The sequence below is a fragment of the Dipodomys ordii genome, unplaced genomic scaffold (genome assembly GCF_000151885.1).
Source record: "Dipodomys ordii isolate 6190 unplaced genomic scaffold, Dord_2.0 Scaffold19, whole genome shotgun sequence".
Lineage (NCBI taxonomy): Eukaryota > Metazoa > Chordata > Mammalia > Rodentia > Heteromyidae > Dipodomys > Dipodomys ordii.
In genome coordinates, this window is record NW_012267235.1 from 16265424 (window position 1) to 16277429 (window position 12006).

General features: G+C 48.6%; 1 protein-coding gene across 2 annotated transcripts in view; it reads left to right on the forward strand.

Annotated features, from left to right (window-relative positions):
* The window catches only part of Trpv3 (transient receptor potential cation channel, subfamily V, member 3), a 32778-nt gene that overhangs the window by 6709 nt on the left and 14063 nt on the right, over positions 1-12006 (forward strand). For both annotated transcript variants that reach the window (XM_013013188.1, XM_013013189.1), the window contains 6 exons: positions 4385-4489; positions 4633-4719; positions 5422-5576; positions 6062-6238; positions 8417-8557; positions 9271-9551. In XM_013013188.1, coding sequence (XP_012868642.1) covers positions 4385-4489; positions 4633-4719; positions 5422-5576; positions 6062-6238; positions 8417-8557; positions 9271-9551 — 946 coding nt within the window. The remainder of the gene's footprint in view (positions 1-4384; positions 4490-4632; positions 4720-5421; positions 5577-6061; positions 6239-8416; positions 8558-9270; positions 9552-12006) is intronic.

Here is a 12006-nt window from a genome sequence, read left to right on the forward strand (position 1 = left end):
CCACTTCTGGCTTTTTTTTCTGCTCATGTGGTGCTGAGGAATTGAACTCAGGGCCTCCTGCATGCAAGGCAAGTGCTCTACCACTGAGCCACCTTCCCAGCCCCTAGATGTACTTTTGAATCCATCTGAGTTCATGAACTTGGCTCCAGGTTGAGTTTACTGATTCAATGGCTGACTGGCCTAGTTACTCAGTCTAAAGTGGGGAGAAATGTTTGGACCTGAGAAAGTTCCCAGGTCCAAACATCGTATCTTTCCCTGGGAGTAGCTGCTGGTGAGGGTTCCATAGGCAAAGGATATTCAGGATCAGAGACTTAGGCTGATGGAATATATGGAGGAGCCTATCTTGAAGAACTCAGAACTCAGCCATTTCTTGGGATAAACAGGCATCCAGTTAATCTCCTTCTCAGCTCTAGGATTCTTTCCCAATCCTAGAGTTTTCCCACATGTAAAGGGACAGAAATGAAGAAATGGGGTAGAGATATCTGTGTATCAGAGCTAACAATAGCCATGTGGTGCCCTTTGGCCTAGACCAAAGGCAGGAATAAACAATCAGCATCTGCAGCAGGCAGGAGCCAGCATGTCATGTGGCCAAGACTTTGCCATGTGCTTATAATGTGACGTGGCTTGTAGGGTGTGTGGTGGCAAGTAGGGCAGACACGGGTCATCATGGTCTAGCAGCTTTACTGCCTCTGAGTTCAGGCCCTTGTCTAATCACTAGCTCCCCTGCCCCCAGGCTGGCTGTCATCATTCTCTTCCTCACACTCGTAAGCCACAGACTTCCTTTCCTACTACACCTTTTCTGCCAAAGCTTTTCTTTTCTTTTTTATTATTGATTATTTATTTATTTATTGAACATCTGTAATTCACAGAGACAAACAGTGGGATTGAATAAAACATAGTATTTTCCCTTTCTCATACAGAAAATAATATGAAGCCAGTGTCTATAACCTTAGCTATTCAGGAAGCTGAGATCCAAAGATCAAGGTTCAAAGCTAGCCTGGGCATAGAAATCCATGAGACTCTCCAATTCATCACCAAAAAGCTGGAAGTGGAGCTGTGGATCTGGTGGTAGAGTGCTAGCCTTAAAAGCTCAGGGACAGTGCCCAGCCCCTGAGTGTATGTGTAGGCTCGGGAGACCTTGAGAAGGTGGAGAGTGAGTGGAGTGACAGAGGACTTCAAGACTGGGGAGTCTTAAGAAGGAGATGGGGCTTAGGAGAGGGAGGGCTTGGGGCAATTGAGAGTGCAGTAGGAGCCATGGGAAAGATGCAAGTTTCAACATTCATAGTTTAAGATTGTGTTGATCTGCCTGTGTATTGGTTCTGTACACAGATCTCATCTGTCTACTTTATCAGTTACCTATCTACTCACTAATCATCGATCCATTGAACTGCCCATTCATCCATCCATCCATCCGTCAATCAATCCATCCATCCACATATTTATTCTGTCCAACTAGCTATCTTCCTTCCCCTCTTTTTTTTATTGTGAAAATACTGTACATAGGGGTTACAATTACATGGGCAAGATAATGAGTACATTTCTTATCAAGCATTGTAGCCTCCTCCTTTGTTTCCCCTTCCCATCCCTTCCCTTCCCATCCTCCCCTGCTCCTTCCCCCCTCCCCTCCCGGCCTGCTTCCTTCCCCTCTTTCATTTATCACCTGTCTTCCCATACACCCACAGTGAGGTTTTCTGTGTGTCTGGATCAATGATGGACAATCAGGGATGATTCTGGGGAATAAAAAATGATGCAGTCATAGTCTCCGCCATTGAAGAACTGACAGCTAAAAAGATAATGTATTGTGAGGAGGAAAAAAAGCCCCTTGCTGCCCTGTGCCCTGGTTTCACCTCGAGGCCACTTCTCATTAACCCAGTGAAGCAGCAGTTCTGGAAGGAATTCAACCACTTGCTTACCATGATGTCCCCAGCTTCAGGAACAGTGCCCTGCACACTGTTGGTGGTTTACTGAGTAGAAGTGCCACTGATTAATCCAGACCAATAGGAAAGAGGGGTTCAAGGTAGTGCTGGACCAACTGTCAGGGAAAAGCTGCCAATGTAGGTGGGGTTCTATATGGAGACAACCAGCTAGAACATTTTGTGGCTAAGTCTCCAGTGGATATACTTGGAATCCTTGAGTGACTGCCACAGTGGAGTGAGGCCCACTTTGGGGTGGCAATTCAGGGCACCTAGAAGTGCAGAGGAGTAGTGATCAGACCAGTAGACCTCTGATGCCCACTTCAGAAGGACAGCTCATATGTGCGTGATCCTGAAGCCTCCTTGGCTCCTGAGTCCAGGCCGTAGGAATCATCTGGCCTAACTTTTATCCATTGAATGAGAACTCTTTGCCCTGGAGATGGAAAGTGACAACATAGGGTCATGCAGGAGGCAGAGGTGCTTTAGGTTCCAAGTCAGAAGTTGAAAAGGATTTGCTATTAAGTTAGGTTAGAAGGTTCCCTTTCATGGGCAATAATCAGGAAGAAGACAGTCAATATATTCACCAGAACTTCTCTCTGCCCAATATATGTCCTATTTCTGGAACAGCTTTGAGCTTTTCAGTAGCGCCTGTACCTGGAGGAGGGGAGGAACTCCCTAGGACAGCTCTAGGTGTTTTCTGTATGCCATATGGTGGGCAATGACTCCATACCAGCTTACTAACTCTACAGTTAGACTCTGCAGCTACTTTGGTCCAAGGGGTTAAGCGGAGAGTCTGCTGAGGTGGGAATCTATGTGAACTGTCAACCTGTATATCAAGAATTGATTAGTTTCTCTGACTCTGTGTGTATGTCTGAGAGACAGAGAGAGAGACAGAGAGAGAGACACAGAGAGGCACAGAGAGAGGAGAGAGAGACACAGAGAGAGACACAGAGAGAATGAGAATACTGGGGCTTTGAACTTAAAGCCTTATGCTCTTGCTTGGCTTTTTTTTTTTTTTTTGCTCAAGGCTGGTAAAGTACCACTTGAACCACACCTCTATCAGCTGGCTTTGAATCTCAATTCTTAGATCTCAAGCCTCCTGAGTAGCTAAGATTAGAGGCATGATCCACCAGTGCCCGGCTGAAGTTCTTTGACTCTTGATTTTTCCTTACATTCCTTTTCCTACTTTTCCATCCTGAATCTTACCCAAATCCTATCTCTGCTTCCCTCAGATCTAGACTTGATATGATGGGGCTGCACTCCCAGAGCAACTCTGGTGTCTTTTGAATAAGGGAGGGAGTGCATTGGTCCTTCTAGGCCTGGGAAGATGGTAGTAAAGGTATTTGGAGCTTTGTCTGCCTAGAGAGAGGTCCAGAAGTCAGGAGGCCATTGTCCTGAGCAGTCATGTGGTCTCCAGCTGCAGGGGAGGCGTCTGTGAAGGCAATCTGGTTCTCATTAGTGTCAACAAAAGGCTCATCTCTGAATGTGTGACTGTGCTGTCCCATGAAGCCTGTTAGTGTCTGTGGGTATGACTGGAGGTAGGGCTGGCTGTGGCTCTCTGGGAATCATGTCTTCCCTGAGAGTCTTGAATCTCTTGGGACAGTGAGAGTCCCCTATTTCCCCATGTTCACCCAGGACATCAGAGCTTGGGTCCCTGTTTCTTGTAACCGGAGGAGAAAGCAGACCTTGTTTCACTTCTTCTCTTCTCCCCCTTCTTCTTGACATGATGTCTTTTCTTTTCTCTTCTTGAGACAAGATCTTGCTATGTATAAGCTAGGCTGGCCATAAACTTAACATCTTCCTGCCTCAGCTTCCTGAGTGCTTAGATTATAGGCTTGCACAACCATACCTGGCTTGGGTTTTCCTTCTTGATGGAGGATTTCTAGCCCTGATCTCTGAAGTCTTCTCTGCTCTAGATCAGCCCCCTTGGCTTGTTTACTGTTGTAACAAATAAGTGCTGCCCAATGGTGTTGCAGTAGTGTTGGGCATTGATGGAACAGTCAATGGTGTTCCCCTTTCCCCTTCCCAGAGGCCAAAGATGTCAGACCCGAGTTCTTGGGGAAGCTGGTTGGCAGTGGCAATCTAGTTCTTAGTATGATGGTCCCATGTTTAAAGGGTCCCTTACACCTGAAGGCAGCAGCAGGTCCTCCCATACTAGGCCACACATAAAAGAGACTCTTGGGCTCATCCATCCAGTATTTCTTTTGACAGAAGTTATCAAGACTCAGGCTTGAACCCAGGCTCTACTACTTTCCTGTGTGTGACCTAGGGCAGGTTGCATTACTCCAGACTCTCCCAGGAGCCAAAGTGAAATGTAGCTGATAATGACAGTGACGGTCATTATGAGAGCTAGATGAAGACACATGGCACAGAGGTAGCCAAGGGTGGGACTCTTTCCTTCAGGGCTGGAGGACATCCAGGTGGACAGTCCCTGTTGAAGCTCTAATGTCCTTGCTTGGGTGTCCCCTCAGTGCACATTTCTTCCTGGAGATAGAAGGGTTCGAACCTAACCCCACTGTCACCAAGACCTCTCCCCCCATCTTCTCCAAGCCCATGGACTCCAACATCCGGCAGTGGTGAGTACCAGCCCCCAGCCCAGCCCTCAGTGCCAGCAGACAACCAGTGGTATGCCTGGGCCATGCTGTGGGGCCTAGTGATGGCATGCCACCATTGTCCATTTTTATGCTTGTTCCTCTCTTGCCTCCTCAAATCCCTTCAGTCTCTCTGGGAACTGTGATGACATGGACTCTCCTCAGTCTCCTCAGGATGATGTTACAGAGACTCCATCTAATCCCAACAGTCCAAGGTCAGTCCAGCCCTTTCCTTTTCCCCCTGTGCCCAAGAAGCAGTGTCAGACCCCAGGCTTTCAGTACAGGAAAGGGAAAGAAATCAACATCCGTGAGGTGTTAGGACACAGGTCTGGAGGTCTGGGCCATGGCTATTATGTGCAGGGCATCTTGTAGATGGGGTGGAATATCTAATATTAGAAATTGTAAAATAATACCCATTTGTTATAAAGCATTCAAACTGTGGTATACAGAAGAACAAAAAATTTAGGACATGATAGCTTATGTAAGTTCAAAATGCATGCATACAATACAAACAAAAGGAGATACATCCATGCTTTACCAAGATTGTCTGAGGAGTGTAGAGGCAGACAGGGATACAATGGCAAAGTTCACACAACTCCAAATATTAAAGCGAATCTTCCCTTTCCATAATCCTGGTTTCCAAGGTCATCCCTGTGGCCAGTGGGCACACATCTTTCCTGATGGTCCCCACATGTATGTAAACATGTTGATGTGATTAAAAAGGATATAGATTGGGAGGGAAGCCTAATAGAGTAGCACAAATCAGGACCTGTAGGCACTGCAGGCATGGAGACAGGCCTGGGGAGTGCTAGGGAGTCAGTGCTGCCCCCCTGGGGGCCAGCAGCTGTGGTGAAGAAGGGAATGTGGGTGGGCTATGGTACATGCGTAGCAAGCTGGAAATTGTGCTCTGGCCTCAGTGCAAACCTAGCCAAGGAAGAGCAGAGGCGGAAGAAGAAGCGGCTGAAGAAGTGCATTTTTACTGCCGTGTCAGAGGGCTGTGTGGAGGAGTTGGTGGAGCTGTTGCTGGAGCTGCAGGAGCTTTGCAAACGGCGCCGTGGCCGAGATGTGCCTGGTGAGTGCCTGGCACTGACAGGGTGCAGGTCTGGGGGCACCCAGACCTTGGATCCCACTTGGAACCCACTTGGATCCACTGGCTCCTGCTCCAGTGGTCTTGGGAGACCAGGAGACAAGCAGGTTGCCTGGTGTCAATGAGCACCATGTGTAGGCCATGAGGAGTAATAAGCTGAAGATGGAAATTTTAGGGTGTTGACACTGAAGTGGACAATGAGAAGTCTGGCTGTGGGTGAGACTGCCCCACTTGGGAGAAGGTGCAGAGGGTCAAGAGAAAAGCTGCAAATAAGGCTCTCCTGGGTCCTATGGGGGACCAGAGAAGCCAGCAGCTAAGGAGCACAGGGTAAGGGAAGTTGTACATGGGAAGTTGTGGAGCCTCATGCTGAGGTGTGTGACTACTGCCCCCCTTTCTTTGCTGGGGGCTGGGAGGGATGAGGGAAGCTGTCCCCTCCTTTCTGAACCTGTATCCTGTGGCTCTGCCTGCAGACTTTCTCATGCACAAGCTGACAGCCTCAGACACAGGGAAGACCTGCCTGATGAAGGCCTTGTTAAACATCAACCCTAACACCAAGGAGATTGTGCGGATCCTGCTTGCCTTTGCTGAGGAGAATGATATCCTGGACAGGTTCATCAATGCTGAGTACACAGAGGAGGCATATGAAGGTAGCCTGTCAGTGGAAGGGCTGCACAGGGTAGGATGCAGAGCCACTGCTTGCCTTTCCATACAGAGACACCAAAGCCATTGAGAAGCCTGAGCATATAGCCTGGTTTATGTCATGCAGCAGACATCTCTTTTGCCCCTTTTTCTTTCTACAAATAATTGTGAGTGCTAACTCCACAATAGACATTGTTTTGGGCACTGAGGTACAAAAGCAAACAAGTCAGATTAAGGTTATTGCTCTGATTTTGGACAAACAATGCTATGCAAACAAAAGATAATGTAAACCAGCGTCTGTAGCTCATGCTTGTAATCCTAGTTACTCAGGAGATCTTAGGATCTCAGTTCAAAGCCAGCCCAGAAGGAAGTCTGTGAGACTCTTATTTCTAATTAAGCACCAAAAAGCCAGAAATGGAATTGTGGCTCAAATACTAGGGTACAAGCTTTGAATGAAAAAGCTAAGTGAGAGTACCCAGGCTCTGAGTTTAAAGCCCTAGTCCTGGAACAACAACAATAAGCAAACAAGCAAATGTAGAGTGACATACAGTGACAGGATGAGCAGAGTGGATGGACAGAGAAGTGTCTTCAATGCAAAACCTGCATGGTGAGAAGTATCCAGAGTTAGGCTGGGTCAAGAGCCCTGAGGTAGGAATGAGATAATCATATTTAAACTCTAGAAAGAAGGCTGGTGATTAGGCTAGAGTCTCTGGATGGGACAACAAAACAACCATTAGTGTCATTATCATTATCATTATTAACTATCCCATTTGGGTCTTAGTTGTCTGGCTTCTTTCATATGTAGGCTAGGAAAAAAAATAGGGATAATGTTTCCCTGTCTGTGAGTTAGTAAGCTGTGTCCAAATTTGACTTGAGAACAGTAAACAGCCCCTTATGGCAAAATAAATGGCTCATGATTAGTCATCTTGCTGATATACTGAAGGTATTAAGCATTCACGTTTTCAAGGTGGGATCTTTCAAGCCCTTAATTGTTTGCATGGAGAAACTAATTTTGTTACTGTTTGAACTCTGTAAACTCTCAATTAAAAAATGCATATGCTCGAAGACGACAAGAAGCCAGGTGCTGGTGATCCTCTCAGTTCAATGTTTGAAGTCAGCTCAAGCAGGAAAGTTCTTGAGACTCTTATCTCCAATTAACCACCAAAATGCTGAAGTGAGTTGTGGCTCAAGTGGTAGAGCATCAGCTTTGAAAAGCTAAGAGATTCAGCATTCAGGCCTGAGTTCAAGCCCCAGTGCCAGCACACACACACAGACACACATACACACACATAGAGACACACAGAGACAGACACAGACACACAGACACACACACACACAAACATGTGCTAAGGCAAGGATTATGAAGAAGCTATGGAGGAGAGAGGAAATTCAGAGAAGACTGAAATCTTGCACTAAGCTCGACACTGAGCTTCCTTGGTGTCACCAGAGAGAGAAGCTGGAGGCCATAGATGTCCTTGGCAAGCACTAGCCTGCAGACCACAAGGTTCAGACCAGTGCTTCAGGCTTGCCTGTCCTGATCCTTCTTTTCCTAACTCCTTTTTCCTTGTCCAGACTTCAGGGATTGAAGAATCCCCCTCTGCAGGTCTCACACTAGAGATATTTGATTGAGTGTGAAAATTATTAGTGTCTCTATTAAGGCCATGTACCGTGGGGCCATCTATCTTCAGCTTGCCCCTGCCAGTCTCGCTTGGCTCCTTCCCTCTGTCACAACTGCTTCTTGCTGCCAGGCTGCAGGGGTGATGTCCATCTTTCCTTTCTCCCTCCTGTCCCTCCTCTCTCCCTCCTTCCCCCTCCACTTCACTCTGCCGCTCCCTCCTTCCCTCCTGCCTCTTCCATATTGGGGAGCCACGTGTCCCTCTTTCTCAGAGACCAGCCATGCCGCCTCCTTCTGCTCCTGGTGCCCCCTGTTGCTCCTCTCCCCCCCTGCCCCCGCCATGTATATTTTTGGGGAAGGGTGCTCCCCACAGGGTGGGTGGGGCTCGGGCTCATGGGGTGGGCCCACCCCAGCTTCCCCAGCTGAGCGCCCTGTCCCCCGTGCGCCCCATCCTCTCCTCTCCACCCTGCCCCGTGCGCCCCATCCTCCCGTTCTGTCCGCCCCACCCCGCCCCATGCGCCCCATCCTCCGGGTCCGCCCGCCCCACCCCGTCCGCCCCTCTCGTCCACAGGACAGACCGCGCTGAGCATCGCCATCGAGCGGCGGCAGCGGGACATCGCGGCCGCGCTCATCGCGGCGGGCGCCGACGTGAACGCACACGCCAAGGGTGCCTTCTTCAACCCCCGGCACCAGCACGAGGGCTTCTACTTCGGTGGGTGCGGCCTGGTCCGAGTCCCTGGCGGCTCACACTCGGTGCTCGCTCACGTTAGTTGTGGGTGGGGCACGGTTAGTGTCACGTGTCTGCAAGGTGTTCCAGCCAATTTCCTCCCAGTCAAAGACGAATGGGTGTCCTCAGAGCTTCTCCAGGCTGGGGCATGGAGTGCCTCCTTAGGAACTCTCTGCCTCCACTGTGAATTTAAAATTGAAATCCCTGGATTCAATTTCAAGTAGGGTAGTTAGGATGATTTATCAAAAAGGTGCTGCTTGAATAAAGACTTGAAGGAAATGAGGGAACAGTTACAGACATCTCCAGGCAGACGGAAGGAGAAGGGGGAGGGGGAGAAGGCCCAGAGGCAGGCAAATCAGTGTGCTGGGGGAAGAAGAGACCCCTGGGACTGGAGGGGAGGAGGCAGGGAAGGGGGAGGAGTTGGAGGAATGTAGGGCTTTGTGGACTGTGCTGGAGCTTTCATTCTGGAAAGGTGGGGTATGTGTGTTAACAGGATTTGTCTGGCTTGGTGTGGAGCACAGAGTGTTGCAGGGTCTGTGGGGACACAGATACATTAGCTGATCACAGTGATCACCTGTCCAATAAAGACAGCTGAGGACCTTAGTGAACTAAGATAGCAAAATAAGATAGGAGGCGGAGTCCTGGGCTCAGTCCTAGCCCAAGGAAAGACCAAGAGCCACAATATTCCCCTTCCATAGGAGAAACGCCCCTGGCCTTGGCAGCATGCACCAACCAGCCTGAGATCGTGCAGCTGCTGATGGAGAACGAGCAAACGGACATCACCTCCCAGGATTCACGGGGAAACAACATCTTGCACGCACTAGTAACAGTGGCCGAGGACTTCAAGACCCAGAACGACTTTGTTAAACGCATGTACGACATGATCCTGCTGAGGAGTGGCAACTGGGAACTGGAGACGATGTGTAACCATGATGGCCTCACACCACTGCAGCTGGCTGCTAAGATGGGCAAGGCTGAGGTGGGGTCCTGGTGCAGCCATGAGGGCAAGGAGGCACAGCTATCACTCTGCCAACCCTGGGGCCTTTTTAAAGACTCCCCCCCACTGCCACATATCTCAGCTTTAACCATGAGACAGGCCTAGTATTAGGTCTGGATGCAATAGTACAGGGGTGACTAGGGCTCTGAGGGACATGTAGAACTGCTGACGTGCAGGAGATGGGCACACCACATCATGGACTTCAGTCCTGTACTCCATGATTGCACCTCTTGTCCCAGGACTTCCTATAGGGGGCTAGACTGGGACATCTCTAGGGCTGAGGGGTTACCACACCTCATGGGCTTTGTGCTGATTAGTTCTATGTGTTGAGGTACCCAACAGGGGCTGAATGTCTGCCCTTCAGGCCTTCAACCCCTCATGAGGTCAGGAGTTCCAGAATGGCTACCTGTGTCTCACAGGGCAGCTGCTCCTCTGTGTGGATGGACTCCAGCCTGTTGATTGGGGTGAGATGCTGAGTCACATTCCCAAAAGAGAATGGTTGCATGAAGCCCTCATGCCTTGTGTGATGTGGCTTGAGGAAGCAAAAAAAAATGAGCCTTCGTGAAGACTCAGACTGGCAGGTTTAGATCTGCATCAGTGGCTGGAATCACAGTTTGGTCTAAGATCAAGGACATAACTGGGTTCTTAGAGACAGATCCTGAGGTCATGGACTGTTTCTCAGCATCCAAGCCTTGGGAAGGAGCTGTGGCTTCTGGAAGGCTGCAGGAGGCCCTTGGGTAGGTGGCAGCTATTAGACAAGCGCAGCTGTGCAGCCACTTCCCCAGTCAGCTGATCGGAGAGCCTTGGGTCTGTTTTAGTGGCCAGGCTGGAGCTTACAAAGGACCTTTTTTCCCCCTGCTTTGTGGGGGAAGGAGTAGATGGAGAATGGCTTCAACAGTAATGGAATTGTGTGCTGGCCTCCCTTTCACTTTACTGCCCTAGGGTCACAGTGAGTTCTGAGGAGTCAGGTGATAGTTGCAGGCTGAGCTTCCTCCGTGGGTCTTGTCCCTTCATGTCACTGTAGTATGTGCTCTCCCTGTCATCTCTACTCAGGGAGTATTATGCCTTTTATAGAAAGTGACCAAAAGACTCTCTTATTCTTTAGAGGATGAGTGGAAGTTGAGGAACAGTCTGGGAGGCATGGGAGGCATGCATACCCTTCTTGTCTCTTTCTCTTTTTCTTTTTCTCTTTCCCACTCCCTTGTACCAGTGATGGGACTTGAGCTCAGACATTCACTTTTGCTTGGCTTTTCTCTCAAGTCTGGTGCTCTACCACTTGAGCCACACCTCTACTTCCAGCTTTTTTCTGATTAATTGGGAATAAGATTCTCATGGATTTTTCTATCTGGGCTGGCTTTGAAACACTATCCTCAGATCTCAGCCTACTGAGTTGCTAGGATTGCAGATGTGAGCCATTGGTGCCCAACTATATTCTCTCCTTTTACTCAGTGTCCTTGGAAAACTTTTCTGGATGCTGCTTAAGATGTTCAAGGTGGCTACTTTGCTGGGTGTGGAAAGCACAGCAAGTCTTAACACTGAGCTTGTCCCGAGAGCTTTCTAGGTGGGTGTATGATGGGAAGATCATTTTATCCTGGGGCTCCTAAGGCTGTCATTGCATGAGGATGCTACTAGGCTGTATGAAATCCAACTCTGATACTCCTCTTCCACAATCTCCTCCCTTGTGTCTTAGATTCAGACACTGGGACACTAGTTCCCAATTTAGTTTAACTCAAGGCTTAACCTTTAGGAAATAGTAGCCTGGAGAGCAGTACCTCTCTACCCAGCTGGTATATTAGAACCATCTAGAAGACTATAAAAAATGTAATCTGTCAAACTGGGAACAGCAGCTCAGGCCTATAATCCTAGCTATGCAGGAGGCTGAGCTCTGAGGACCTCAGTTCAAATCCAGCCTAAATATGAAAGTCTGAGAAACTCTTATTTCCAATCAAGCACCAAAAAGCCAAGTGGCTCAAGTGGTAAAGCATTAGCCTTGAGCATAAAAGCTCAGGGACAGCTACCAGGCCCTGAATTCAAGCCTCAGCACTAGTGTGTGTGTGTTTGTGTGCACGCTCACTGACACAGACACAGATATAGTTTTTTTCTTCCCTCCAGAGATCTGATTTAAAATTAAAATTCAAAAATTAAAAAAAAAATCCTATTGATCCGCTGCCACAGAATGTGAAGATTTCTGATTTGAATGGGTCCTATGGGCATCTTTATAAAGGATGGTACTCTGTGTCACCCTGTGACCAGAACCAGCCATATGGACTTCGACTGAAGATGGAGTGAGGAAGCTGGAAAAGTAGATGTTTGCAAGTTAGGTCAAATGAAAACAGTTCTCCAAAGTTATAAATTTCTCAATTCCTCATAGAATTGGAGCTGAGGGGATGTGGCGCTCTGTAGCATGGGTCTTACCGCCTTTGGTCCCTGGTGAGAT